The 14559-nt window shown below is 43.7% G+C and overlaps 1 protein-coding gene across 2 annotated transcripts in view; it reads right to left on the bottom strand.

Moving 5' to 3' along the window:
* Positions 1 to 3700: 3700 nt before the first annotated feature.
* Positions 3701 to 14559, bottom strand: part of Washc2c (WASH complex subunit 2C) — a 47719-nt gene continuing 36860 nt past the window's right edge. For both annotated transcript variants that reach the window (XM_051203806.1, XM_051203807.1), the window contains exons 23-30: positions 11838 to 11966; positions 11654 to 11734; positions 10884 to 11003; positions 9960 to 10022; positions 9398 to 9610; positions 6623 to 7246; positions 5709 to 5886; positions 3701 to 4037 (exon numbers count right to left, since the gene is read on the bottom strand). In XM_051203806.1, coding sequence (XP_051059763.1) covers positions 3898 to 4037; positions 5709 to 5886; positions 6623 to 7246; positions 9398 to 9610; positions 9960 to 10022; positions 10884 to 11003; positions 11654 to 11734; positions 11838 to 11966 — 1548 coding nt within the window. In that variant the 3' untranslated portion in view covers positions 3701 to 3897. The remainder of the gene's footprint in view (positions 4038 to 5708; positions 5887 to 6622; positions 7247 to 9397; positions 9611 to 9959; positions 10023 to 10883; positions 11004 to 11653; positions 11735 to 11837; positions 11967 to 14559) is intronic.

Genomic DNA, 14559 nt, shown 5'->3' with positions numbered 1-14559 from the left:
AGTATTTCCACTTTTTATGCACGTGTGTGTACATTGAGTGCATATATGTGTATATGTGCATATGTGTAACTGTATGCATATATATATATATATGTGCTTGTGTGTACCTAGTGTGCTTGGGTATACATTGTATGCATGTGCATATGTACACGTGTGAACAGTGTGTGCATGGGTGTACATTGTGTGCATGTTCATATGTACACGTGTGAATAGTGTGTGCATGGTGTACATTGTGTGCGTGTTCATATGTACACGTGTGAACAGTGTGTGCATGGGTGTACATTGTGTGCATGTGCAGACCAGCAGCCAACATCAGATATCTTTATCATCTACTTTGTTTTTAAGGCATCACTGATCCTTTAAGGCATCAATTCAGCTTGACTGAGTGACTGGCAAGCATGAGGGCTCCTGACTGACTCCACACCCCAGGCCTGGAATGGGTGCACACTGCTGTGCCCAGCTTTTCATGCAGGTACTGGGGATCCAAGCTAAGATACTCAGGCAGGTACGGTTAGCATATTACTTTCAATAGTCGAGCCACATCCCCAGCCCCAATATGTTTGGTTTTCTTAAAAACAAAAACAAACAAACAAACAAAAAACAAAACAAAACTGCCAAGGGGCTGGAGTGATGGCTCAGAGGTTAAGAGCACCAGCTCTTCCGGAGATCCTGAGTGCGATTCCCAGCAACCAAGGGGTAGCTCACAACCATCTATAATGAGATCTGGTGCCCTCTTCTGGTATGCAGGCAGACATGCAGGCAGAACATTGTATACCTAATAATAAATCTTAAAAACCCTGTGAAACAATATGCAAAAGTGGCCAAATAATTCTGTATTTCCAGTACCAATAAAGAGTTCCTAACATTTCATGCTATCACATTGTTTTGAACTGGCAGTGTTCTGGGTTTTGATTTCAATTGGTACCCCCCATAACATATAAACACAGTCACCTTTTGAAAATACAGACTGATCCTGAAGTCCTAAATCTGAAACAAGTCTAGGTAAAGTGACCATGAGTAGAAGAAAATTAGCGTTGCAGTAAATACAACATCAATGGTACTGGAACGTCTAAGTTTGGACCCAGTCAGTGAGATAATTTTCTACATACAAAAAGGACAGAGAGGAGTAACCATAACTGAAACCATTTATGTACAGAACTGTCATACTTCTCAGCAATGAAAATCAAAGTAACAGAGGACAAAGGAAGCTATGCACCCTGTCAAAATCAGAATAGAATACTACAGGGGCAAATGGAAGTTCAAGTACTAAAACTGGGTTCACTGAGAAGAGAGGGGCATGTGGCCTGCATGAATGAGCACTGGAAAACCAATGGATAATGACAACTCATACTGATGTGAAACAAAAATAAAACGTTCCTTAAAATTGACAAATTAGATTAAAAACTGGGAGGAAAAATTCAAAATGACTCTCCAACATTTTCATCTTTAGAAATTTTCTAAATACACAACCACAAAAGCAGCAATAAGTACACGCAGTAAGTAGTTTCAGTACCTTGGACTTTTGCTTCCTTCTCGTCCAAAGGAACTTAGCCACACGACGAGTGAGCTTTTAAAATTTTCGCCCAACATAAAAATAACCACAATACGATGCAGCCATTTAAAATGCTGACACTTGTACATTTACAGATGTGTGAAAATCGAGTGGAGTCACACTCATTTAGCCTGAGACTGATGCCCAAGTGGGGCTGTGATGCCTTGGGGCCAGAGACCACGCCCCGCAGGGAATATGCTCAGACCCAAAGTCAGGTCAGCGGCGCCCGGAGTCGCGGGCGCGACCAGTTTGTACCCAGGGCCACTGCTGTCCGGGTCCCGTGAGTCCGGAGCAGAGAAGCGCGGAGGGCGCGACCAGGCTGCAGCCGAGGCGGGCGCACCTGTCCCGCCTGCCCGGGCCGCGAAGGCGCAGCGGGCCCCTCAGCCGCCCGCCCGCCCGGCCGCGCCCCGCCCCGCCGCGCCCCTCACCCGCTCGCCCTCCGGTGGTCCCGTCCGCCCGCTCGCTCGCTCGCCTGCCCGCAGGCCGATAGGGGTGAGCGCGCCCGCGACGACGGCCGACGCTGGCCTGCAAAGCTCAGGCCCCGCCCTTTGTGACACCGCTCACCAATCGCCGGCCAGCGCTGGCGGCGCCCTCCAATCAGTCTGCGAGGGGAGGGGCCGAGCCTTCCGAGGCTGGCGGTTGCTCGGATGCCGGGGTCGCACGGGCGTTCAGGAAGGGTTGTCGGTTGGAAGAGGCCCGGATGTTGACCCTTTATTACTGATGCGGGAGCCGGCTGGGCAAGGCAGAAGGCTGGAGACCTGCCTCAGTCCAAGGGGAAGAGCCGGTGCCAGGGGAGCGTCTTGGCTGGGGCACATCTAAAGTTCTTTGGGTCTGGAAGGGTTCCTGACATTTGCTGTCTGCTCATGACTTCTCCAGAGTCTGGGGCACTTAAAGAACATCCAGGCTAGACTGACATAAACACAGATTTATTTATTTATTTATTTATTTATTTATTTTTTTGTGCTCCACTCTTTCCTAACATTTATGACTCAATTGTATCATCTGTAAAATGGGGATATTCTTATGCCTTACTTATAGGGGCTGGTGACTTTGTGTGCCTCTTGCTTTTGAGTAATTACTGAAGACTTTTAAGTCAAACAGGCGGCACCTTGTGCTTGAAAACTCATCATGCCTTTGCTGCTCACCAGACTGCTAAACTGGGACATAAGCTAATTGGCTGTAAGACAGCACATGCCTTCCACCTAGATGGGGCCCCTACTGATTCCCTTCACGGGTGGTTCAACTCAAGCGTTTTACTAGGTGGGCTGCTGAAGAGGACCAGGAAACTTCGGATAATCAACTTGTGACTCAGGCCAGTCTTCTCCCATCTGCCCACTCTCTGAGACTTGAGTTTTTACCCACCAGTTTGTGCAGCTCCACCTATTGAACACTGAGGTAGAAGGTATGGTGAGGCCCTGTCCTTTGTCAGCCTCTTGCCAGTGGCACTGAAACTCAGCCCATGATTAGAGCAGCACTAATAGTTTCAAACTATTGAGCCATGATGGTAATGTCAGAGATTAGAGGAATCCCTGTGCTGGAAATCTTGACAGGTAACTCTGGCACCCAGTGTTTGACTTTAGATGTCTGGCTTCTACTGATTACTTCATCAAGCCATAAGTCATCACCTACCGTTTTAAGGGGCAGACAGATAAATGGGTCTTTACCTATTCTCAACAACAACCCTGTAGGCTCAGTACTGAAACCATTTACAAAGGAGGAAAGAAAAGCTAAGAAAGGCAAAAATTTGCTTACAATTAAACCATTTCTTGCAACTACTGAACTCCAGCATTACAGGCAGCCAGAATACAGCCACAGATAATTTGGCAAGGATGTGTATGGCTGTGTTCCAATAAAACTTTCTTTCTAAAATCAAGACAGCAGAGAAGCACAGTGCCCCTTAGATGATTGCAGAGGCATTTTTGGAATTTAATGAAAACCTCACAGGTTTAGAATCATAGTCACATAGCCTTTTACCTCCTTTCTTTCACCTGCCTAGACCATCACTGCATTCAGAGCCCCAGCCACAGTACAAGGACTTCAGATCTTCTGGCAAGGGCTGTCTCCATATTCCCTACCCATATATGAAAGCCACAAAGAGATTTCCTCTCTAGCATGACCTCTGTGCAATCTAATTTACAAAAAATAAACTGTGAAGCATTTATTTTTTATTTGTAACTTTAAGCATAATTAAAATCAGTGCAGAAAAATATTAGTTACGTTGGTTAACAGTTGAACTACTTATTTCCGTATTTGCTTTTGGAATCCAGTGAAGGCAGTGAGTGTACAAGACTGCATCACTAACTGAAAATAGAAGGGGAAGATGAAGTGTGAAGACCCCAAACGTTCTACTGACTTCCAAAGGCATTCAGGGGGTCATCAAAAATGTTGCACGCTTTGTGATCAGATCTTAGTTCAGATGTGGTCTCTGCAGGCTGGCTTTTGGGTTTGGACTTCTTAGCTTGGAGAGCAGAGGAGAAAATATCATCTTTGAAAAGAAAAAAGAAGTTAAGACAGGCAAGAAAATGGGAATTTAAGACACATCCACACAAACTGCCAAAGACCCAATTCTGATAACACACTATAGAGTACCAATACAAATACCCAATTCTGATTACACACTATAGAGTACCATTACAAAAGTGGAATCTCTTAGGTTCTGGTCCTGGCTCAGTTCATGGCACCCATGTTTTATAATATGTAAACCAGGTTCTTCTAAGTATAAGTCTGTCAGCTACGAAAGTATGTCTGTGCACATAAAGAGAAACGGGACGGTGGACTGGCTCTCTAACTCAGCCTTGGACACGAAACTGACTTCTAGCTTCTTTCCACTCTGGCTTCTAAGGGCAGTGAGAAGGTGCAAAGGAAAGGCCAATACAGAATATAGGAGTCAATCTGGGGCACACCTCAATAGTGAGAATAAAGTCTCAGACATTTAACCATGCTGCTTACCCGGTAATGTAGAAGTAGTTGTATGTAAAGACAGGTGTACAAACATTATGAAGACCATGGGATTAACAACAGAAACTACAAATGATCTAGATTGTCCTTAATAAGTTAACAGCTAAACACAAAGCGGTATTACTCAAAACACTGAAATCAAAGGAGATTTCTATGTGCTAATGAAACCAGAAGTAGAGCAGGTAAAGTCTGTTCTTATTTATTTTTATATTGAGTCTATATAAATACATAAGAATGCCATGTCTTAAAGGATGTACAACAAACTTAATTGCTTAGCTTGTAAGCTTTTGTCCCTCCACTTATAAAATTTTCTATTGTGTATGACTATTCCCATAAGCATGTATGACAATTTAAAAATGAAAGAAAGTCATGTATGCCTGAAACCCCAGTACTTGGGAAGGCTAAGATCAGAAGAGTTGTAAATTCAAGGTTAGCCAGGGCTATAGCAAAATCATGTGTCAAAAATGAACAAGTACCCGAAATTTCTTCTACATTCCATGCAGTAGCACACATGAGGATAGAGCCAGGGTTGTCAGGGGGACAGACTCAGTGTGGCTCTGCAACAAAGGCTTTCCCAGCCAGTCCCAAGGTACAGTCTTAGAGGGACAGAGGGAGAAAAGACATGTCCAAGATCCAGTCCAGCACAGGATCCAGCAGGAGCCCAACATTTATGGCTTGCTTGTTAGCTGAGGAGTGGGTACAGCGTGTTCCATATACACAGAACTCAGGGAGAGGCCAAATCTCATATGTGACCCCCCTGCACAGCCCTGCTCTCTCGTACTGCTGTCCTTCACTGTCCAGCTGCTATTCTCACTCAACCAACTGCATGGCCTGCTGACAGCATGTGAAAGAAGGTTCTTATGGATACTCCTTTCAGAAATAGCGCTGGCCAGATGATGATGGTAAGCACTAAGTTAAAGTTAGCTTCTGCTTTCAGGTCAAATGCTGGGTACCGTCTTAAACCTTGATACTAAGCATAGCCTAAGGCTGCCTCATGAAAATGATTAATCCATCTACACATCATATTCTTAGACTAACCAGACTTTCCACAGCAAAGAAAAGCTACTGAGGAACACAGTCCAAGAAAGGGTGAACCGAATGCAAGCAAGACAAAGCACACTCAGCCAGTGAAGAGCCATGCCCTCTAAGTGTACTGCATACAGCCATACTTACAGAACGGTGGGACACCCACACTCACCTGTGTCGTCATCAAACACAGACTTGGGCTCCACTTTCTTTTTGGACTTTTCTTTGGGCTTTACATTTAAGTCAGCAAAGATGTCAATATTATCATCAAATAAGTTGGGTTCCAAAGTTTTCTCCTTCTCTTTCTTTTTTTGAAAAGATTTCACTGCTTCCGTAGCAAATATATCATCCTAGATAAGCCCAAAAACAATTTTTTATAAATAAAAGCATTTTTAAGATTAAAAATAGCTGACTGATTTATAGAAATGCAGTGAGCAGGGTGCTCAAGCCCAGACTTCCTCCAGGTCTCTATACAACTTGTCCTCACCATTCTTCGAGTCACAATGCAAATACCACAGTGAGACACCCACCAAGCCCAGACTGGAGAGCCACCTCCCACTGTGAGTGTCCTCTGCCCTAGGCAGTTTTCTTCATGGCATTTTGTGCCTTAACTCCCTACTGCTCTGTTTGGGTCTCAGTCTTCTTGAAATCTCAGGACAGAGCGCCTGTCCTAGCTCTCCTGCTGGCCCCAGGACCACCATGCTCAATAAACACCTGCTGTACAACTACCACAAAAGCCTTGGCGTCCAAACTCTGCTAAAACAGAGTCCCAGCCAGAACCAGAGCTTAAACACACAAGCTGTACCAATGAAGTTCATATGTGTTACATGTCAGCAAAGCTGAAAGCACCATTCTGCAAAACCTTAAAAAACAGCAAACAAAAATGATTGAAAACATGTACACACACCCACATGCACTCTATATAAAAACGAGGACCCAGGGCTCATGCAAGAACCAGCCTTATGGTTATTAACAAGAGACCTAAACATGATTGATAAGCAAGTAGACAGCAGACAAGCATGACACACAGCAGCTCAAGAAGCCAACCAGCTACTTAAAGACCCAGACATGAAATACTTTTGTTACCTCAAAAATGTCTTCTGTTTTTGATACAATGTTCTGATGGCTGTCAGATTTCAACTCATTCTTTCTGCCTTTCTGATCTGCAAAGAGATCATCCTCATCTTCAAGGAGGGGGACGGGATTCCTTTTCTTTGTTGGTCTTGGTTTGACAGTCTGGAAGAGATCGTCGGCACTGCTGGCCTCACTGAGAGCAGGAAACACGAGGTTCTTCTCGTTACTTCCTCCTGACCAGTGGGCTGGGGTCACTGCTGCCTTGACTTTTGTTCCCTCCACAGACTGTGCTCCTCTACTCTTTGGAAAGATGCCCCCAGAATCAAAAAGGTCAGCCTCATTTCCAGTCTGAGGCAGAGGCGTCACAAGAAAGCTTCTGTCCACTGGAGACAACGCAGGACCACTTTCCCAAGGTGGAGCGGCTGGGGCCATGGCTTTCTGAGAGCTGATCTCTCCACTGGCCATCCTGGGCTGCAGATGAGGTTGGTGGCCATTCGCTGAGATGGGACTAGTGGCCAGCTGTGTAACAGGTCCTCTGGGGACACTCAGGTCCTCACTCTCACTGGACTCCTGGGCAGCCAGCCGCCTAGCAGCACGGGTCTGTGGCCTACGCTTTCCTCTCACTTTAACACGACTCTGCAAAGGCAAACACATACCCACACACCATGATCTGATGGAAAAGTGTTCAAGGCTAACATAGCAAAGACTCAGTAATTCAAAATACCATAAAGCTATTTGGCTTACTTCAATTAGGTATCACCTAAACCAGTGGTTCTCAACCTTCCTAATGTTGTGACCCTTTAATACAGTTCCTTGTGCTGTGGTGATCCCTGCCAATCACAGAATTATTTTGTGGCTACTTTTTAACTGTAATTTTGTTACTGTTAATGGATCATAATGTAAATATCTGATATGGGACCCCAAGTGGTTGTGACCCACAGGTTGAGAACCAATGGCCTAAGGGAAAATAAAAGTTGTTTCAGATGATTTTTTTGTTGTGAGCCCAGAGTTTTATAGCTGAGCCATCCCTCTGGCCTTTACGATTTCTAAAATGGAGTTAACCGGTTCCCACTACTTCGGGACTCAATCCTTAACACTTTAGTATTCTCTGTTTCTAAGCTTTTTTCTCCAAAAATATATTTTAGTTTAATTATGTGTACCGGTGTTCTTCCTGCATATATGTCTGCATATCACATTCATGTAGTGCCTGAGGAGGCCATAAGAGAGCAGCAAGCGGGCAGTGGTGGCACATGTCTTTAACCCCAGCACTTGAGAGGTAGAGGCAAGTGGATCTCTGTGAGTTCAAGGCCAGCCTAGTCTACAGAACTAGTTCCAGGACAGCTAAGAATGTTGCACAGAAATACCCTGTTTTGGAGAGAGAGAGAGAGAGAGAGAGAGAGAGAGAGAGAGAGAGAGAGAGAGAGAGAGAGAGAGCACATCAGATCTCTCAGAAATGAAGTATGGACGGCTGTGAGCAGCTGTGTAGTGCTGGAAATTGAACCCAAGTCCTCTGAAAGAACAGATGGTGCTCTTAGCCACTTGAGCCACCTCCTACTCCTTTATTTTAATCTTTTGAGAATAGTTTCATGCAAAAAAGCTTCAATGTTGTCGAAACCCCAGAAAGCAGGTATGCTGGTTGCTGGTGTTCTGTAACTCAAAACACACATATTATATACCCCTTAAAGTCAGGTACCTCACCAAAAAAAAAAAAAAAAAAAAAAACAGAGAGGGATTCTTCTAGCACCAACTTTATCAGGATCTATGACCAATGGTGCTGTTTTTTTTCTAAGTCAACAGACACCAAGTATTAGATTACACATTGATGTAAAATGTGGCTGGAACATGAGAATCTTTGCAATAACCTCAAAAAAGCAATCTCTTAATGACTTGGATTTAATATTTCTGATGTTTTCCAAAATACAAAAGCATGTCCTGCTTTGAGAAGATCCAACTTATTTTGGACAAAATACTTAACTGTGTCTGTTTGCTCCAAAGAAGTATGATTTTAGGAGGCTTTGAGTGATGAGGCTGGCAGCCTGCAGAGGTAGGGATAACCAGGATATAGTGCATGCAATGCATGAACTTGCCAAAGAATAAATAAAGTCTCTTAAAAAGACAAAAACAAACAAACAAAAAAATCCCCACAATTTTAGAAAAAAAAAAGTAGCTAATTTAAGCTTGAAAGACAACAAAAATAACTATTTTTTTAATACAGGAAAAATAAACCTGAAAACACTAAAAATTATTTATTGCCCTGGGTCCTTGTTGCCTACTTGGACACCTGTTAAGACTTCAGAGAGAAGGGAGATTGAAGAGAAAAAGAAAACTCACTAAAATAGAAAGAAAACTTCCAAGAGTTCATTCAGAGCCCACAAAGGACACCCTTTGCAACAGCTTTCCTACTAGGCCCATGGAAGAGGGCCCAAGCCACGGCAAGCAGGGAAAACCACAGAAGTGAGGTTGGCATGGCGCTCTATAGCACTGCGGGAAAAGCACCAAGGCTAGTAGGTAACAACAGGACATAGCATATGATTAGAGACAGGGCGCCTGGTCTGACTAATATTTAATGATGAGTGGCAAAGCTGGAACAGAAGTGTGTGATTGAGAAAGCAGAAGCACAATTAGGAAACTGAAGAGGCAGAAGGGAGGGGGACAAAGCAAAGGATGAGATGCCACCTTCAAGCAGGGAGGTAAAGCTGGGCTACACCAAGTTTGCACATTGGTCTAGAAAGCAGCTGTCAGGTTAGTCTGGATAAAAGACAAATACACAGTAGAGAGTTGGATCACCTTGTTTGCACTGTGTAAGGTATCTGCCTGGGCTGGAAGATCGAAACTCACACCAGCCTCCTCACTCCCAGGAAGAGTGGGCACACTTTCCCGGCCATGGATCCTTCCAGGTTCAGATGAAGGAAAAGCTAATTCACATGAAACAGGCTTTGTTCCTGGGATCTGCAGAGCTGCTGTGGGCAGCAAGGCTGCTGGGTTAATTGCTAAATTTGCCTAAAGAAGAAAAATGGAACTCAGTACTTGTTCTTAAACACAGGGGCAGACTACCATTTCTGTGACACATGGTATCTGTGTTGTACACATTGTAGAAAACAAGAGAATATAAATGTAGGAAAATCACCTGATCCAGGCTCAGTGGGGCACATACTTGTGCCCATCACTGGGATCAAAAGACATTAAAGAGCAGCGCGTAAGAAGCAACAACTAGGCAAGGGTGGAGGGTATGGTGTTGGCAGGGGAAGAGATGAGAGAATGCTTGATAGCAGCTGAAAAAAACTGAAAATCCACAAATTTTATAGGTGCCACAGGCAGGCAATGAAGACTCCAGATCCAATATAATTACTTGTATTTTCCCGATCCGACTGGATGGCTCTCTGCTTTTAAATGGAGTGAGACCTGGAGAATCCTGCGTGAAATTAAATTTAGTTAAAAATCCATTGAAGGAACAGGAAACAAACTGTCTCTTGGATTACATTCTAATCTGTAAGTAAATCTGTGATGGAGAAAAGCTGTCTCTGCTCTTTGACTCCGCCCCGCAGCCTCAGGGAATTTGGCTTGCTGGCTTTACTCCACTGGTACCTCCTTCAGCATGCAAAAGGGAAGTCTGTCATCTATCTGACAGGCACCAGGAGTAAAAGTGTGACACTGACGATGAGTAAGACAGCTGTAGTTTTATCAGAACATATCATGATGAGTTATCCAACATAGCAAATATCAAAACAGCACACAAGCTCTCCAATGGCCTGGTGCACGAGTTCTAAACACAAAAGCATCTGCATTCCAGTTAAGAGAAACGCTAACGGAGTGCCTCATTTTCCAAGCACAGGCAAGGGGGCCTCAGTGACATTTCCAGACACAACTGCAATTGTCTGGCTTCCTTTGTGGAGAAGCCCCATTCATAATAAGAGGACTCCTAGGTGGGAGGTTTTACAGTGATGGAGGAGGAACCAAGAAACTGGGAATTATTTATATTAATTAAACCCCAATGAAGCCCAGAGGGAGAAACGGAGGCACTACTGAAAAATGATCTTTTATCCTATCTTAACATCAAATTGGAAACTGAATTTGGCATTTGGTCTAAACACAATAATGATCAAATACAGAATCACCGATTTCTCAACAGGGGAGAAAAGTGGATATAGTGACAGGCAGGTGCTGGTTGCTATTCCCTCCTTAACTAAGAATTCTGAGTAACCCTGTGTCTGTGCCATGGAACCGTCTGAGCGGGAGGGGGTGAGAGCTGAACGCCCTCAAGGAGAGTTCTAACCTGTGGTGTTTCTGCTTTCCATAAGCTTTTCTCTTTGCTACCTTGAGTAGACTCAGGAGGTTCCTCGTTCTTTAGAGAAACAGGCTGGTCTTTTTTCAGTACTCCCTTTTTTTCTGGTACCTTCAAAGGAAAAAAAAAAAAAAGAAAGAAAGAAAAAGAAAAAGAAAACCACCAGAGTCTATCATGTATCTTCAGAATTTTAAACAATAATGAAAAGAGGAACTTGGTCTCTGGGTTTTTAAAGTCCATACACAAATAAGGGTTAACCAACTCATCAGTAGCATTTCAGAAATAGCATCCTAAGCACTGTGGTTTTCTACGGCTGAGATGCAGTTCAGTGGCAAAAGGATGCTGGCTGGCAGGCACAGATCTTGAAGGGGGAAAATAAAAGACTGTGACTTATACAGGAGACTTTCTGCAATAAAAGGGGGGGGGGGATATACAAAACCTAACAGAGCGGAGGAAAAAATACACATGGGCTAAAACTCAGATTTAAAGGTTTGTATTAGAAAGGCACAAAAATGTAGTCTGTGTTCTATGCAAGGGTCGGTCAATAAAATCTTTAAAAAACTGAACAAGTGTGAACCACAATCAGAATTGGGATCAGTTAGTGTTATGAGCTAGAAGCCACATCCTACATACATACCGCTCCTTACATCATCTGACATTCATTTACTAGTGAGCCTTACAAAACTGTGCTAATTTCCTTTCATCTATAACCGAAGACTGGTTTCCTATCCTCCCCGTGCCTAAGAGTAAAAAGCTGGTACCACAGGCTGAGTCTTGACAGAGCTGAAAAGGTCATCATCTTCATCATCTCCAAACAGGCTCCCACCACGTGGCACTGACAACTGAAAAAGATGACACTCCGATCACACATCCGAAAGTAAAGCAATTTACCTACAGCTGTGAGCCACCCGGTCCCTAACACAGTGGGAACCAGAAGGAACTAACCCTGGTTTTTTTGGTGCCAGCAAAAAGATCAACATCTGGGTCATTGTCCTTTTGCAGCTTATGGCTGAAAAGCAGCTCTTCATCCTGGAAGACACCTGTGCTCTTGGGGCGGCCATCAGTTTTGAGACCCTGGGCAAAAGGCAAGATCAAAAATGAATAACAAAGATGCCCCCCCCCAGTAAAAGTATGACCTGACCACACCCTATGTGCTAATCAGCAAGAGAAAGACTACCCAAAATCATGGTGGTAAATGAATTATCAAAAATAGTGGTGAATAAATTTGTAAATACAGATAACATATGCACACTCTTTCTTTATGTAGTTACCTAAACATTTTATTACCTCCATCCCACCCCACCAACACCAAAAAAATAACCCAATCTTAATCCATTAGCTCTATAATGACTAAGAAGCAGCACTCTGAGGGGGGTAAAGACAAACCACACAAAGTTCTCCATTTCATTTCTGAAAGGAAGAACAATGTAGAAATTGCTATGGACAATTTATTTGGCTTGGTATTAAAGCAGGAGGCCTGGGGAGATGGCTCAGTGGGCAAAGTGATTGCAGCAGGAGCGTGAGGACCTGGGTCCCACCATCCCACCACACACAAAAACCTGGGCTCGCCAGTACACATCCATAGCCCCAGGACTGGGGGCAGGGCAGAGGGGTGAAGAACAAGGAAGAACTCGCTGCCCATCATCCTGAACCATCAGTGAGAGACAAAAATGAGTGATAGCAAGAAAGGAAAACCCCCAATGCCAACCTCTAGCCTCCAAACACATGCACATAAACATGGATGTCCTCCTGCACACACAACCACATTCAGAGAACACTAACCTATGTGGCTGACGACCTAGGTGAACTGGCTGGTTTTGTGTGTCAACTTGACACAAGCTACAGTTATCAAACAGGAGCTTCAGTTGAGGAAATGTCTCCATGAGATCCAGCTGTGAGGCATTTTCTCAGTTAGTGATCAATGGAGGAGGGCCAAACTTGGAGCCACAAAGACTGGCCAGCATGTAAAGGATGCTGCTCTCCCCTTCCATCTCCACTGAAGACAACTCAGGTCCTCAGGCTTGTGCTGCAAGCACCTGTTCTCAATAACCCTCTCACTGGCCCCTGAACTACAGTTTTGCATGTGTAAGTCTTGCAATGCTTTCAATAAGTATTCCTAAGTACTTTAACTTTTCATTGATGCTGTAAATGGAATTTCTTAATTTTAAGACTATATAAAACGGTAATATATTGATAAACTGATTTTCTTTTTTAAAATTGTTTCAATTTACATACTAGCCCTAGTTCTCCCATCCTCCCACCCCCTCCCAATCCCCACCACTCTTCAGAGGGGATAAGACCTCCCTTGGGGAGTCAACAAAGTCTGGCTACCAAGTTGAGGCAGGACCAAGCCCCTCCCCCATATTACGGCTGAGCAAGGTACCCCACCATAGGGAGTGGGCTCCACAAAACTCATTCATGTGCCCAGGATAAGTCCTGGTCCCATTGTCAGCCCACTCCCCCCCCCCACACCACCCCTGCCAACATATGAAGCCATATAACAGTCACTCACATTCAAAGGGCTTAGTTCAGTCCCATGCTGTCAGTTCATAGTCCATGAAGCTCCCACTAGCTACAGTCAGCTGTCTCTGTGGTTTTCCTAATCATGATCTTGACCCCTATATACTGATTTTCTATTCTGCAAATGTTGCTTAGATATTCTGTAGTTTTTAGGACTTCCTATTATCTGACATGGACAGCTTCTAACCTGGATACCTCACCTAGAGCCTCAAGTACGAGGCTGACTAGAATGGCAAGAGGAAGTATTCCTGTCTTAAAATCTCCAGGAAAAAAAAAAAAAAAAAAACTGTCTTCAGCCTTAAGCATGTCAACTGTGGGTTTTCATAGATGTGCTGACCAAACTGAGGGCACTTCCTTCTACATTTAATTTCGTAAACGCTCTTGTTTTTGCTTTCTTTAATCATGAAAAGGCTTGGACTTTTTCAAATACCCTTTCTGTATCTATCAAGATGACAATGTGCTTTCCATCCTGCAATTTATTAATACAATATATTACATGGGCTGATTTTCATATAGTCAATCAACTACCCTTGCATTCTTAAGAGAAATCCCTCTTCTGCTGGGTTTTCCCCTGATTTTCCTAAAGTAGGTTTATTAGGACTGTGTTGAGTATTTTACCATGTTTTAGAAAACATCAGTCTGTAGTTTTTAAGATATATCTGTTTTGGGGCTGGAGAGATGGCTCAGTGGTTAATAGCATTGGCCCCTCTTCAGAAGAACCAGGTTGGTTTCCCAGCACTCACAAGGCAACTCATAACCATCTGTACCTCCAGTTTCAGATGATTTGATCCTCTATTTTAGCTTCTATGAGCACCAGACACATATGTGGTACACAGACATGCATGCAGGCAAAACACTCATATACACAAAATAAAATTTTAAAATGATATATCTGTCTAGTTTGAATTCAAAACAATAGCAGCCTCACAGAACAAGGCTACTGTGTTCAGCAGTAAAATTATTGGAATACATGCCTTTTGTCTTTCTAGGTCTGGGTAGGTCTGGGTTACCTCATTCAGTATGATAATGCCCAGTTCCATCTGCTTCATGCAAATTGTATAGTTTTATTTTTTGTTACAACTGAATGGTATTCCTTTGCATATATGTACCACATTTTTATTACTCAGTCATGAGCTGAAAGACATTT

Source organism: Phodopus roborovskii, unplaced genomic scaffold (assembly GCF_943737965.1).
Source record: "Phodopus roborovskii unplaced genomic scaffold, PHOROB, whole genome shotgun sequence".
In the NCBI taxonomy this organism is placed as follows: Eukaryota; Metazoa; Chordata; class Mammalia; order Rodentia; family Cricetidae; genus Phodopus; species Phodopus roborovskii.
The sequence above is the reverse complement of the archived record's forward strand: the minus strand, read 5'-3'. Positions and strand labels throughout refer to the sequence as shown.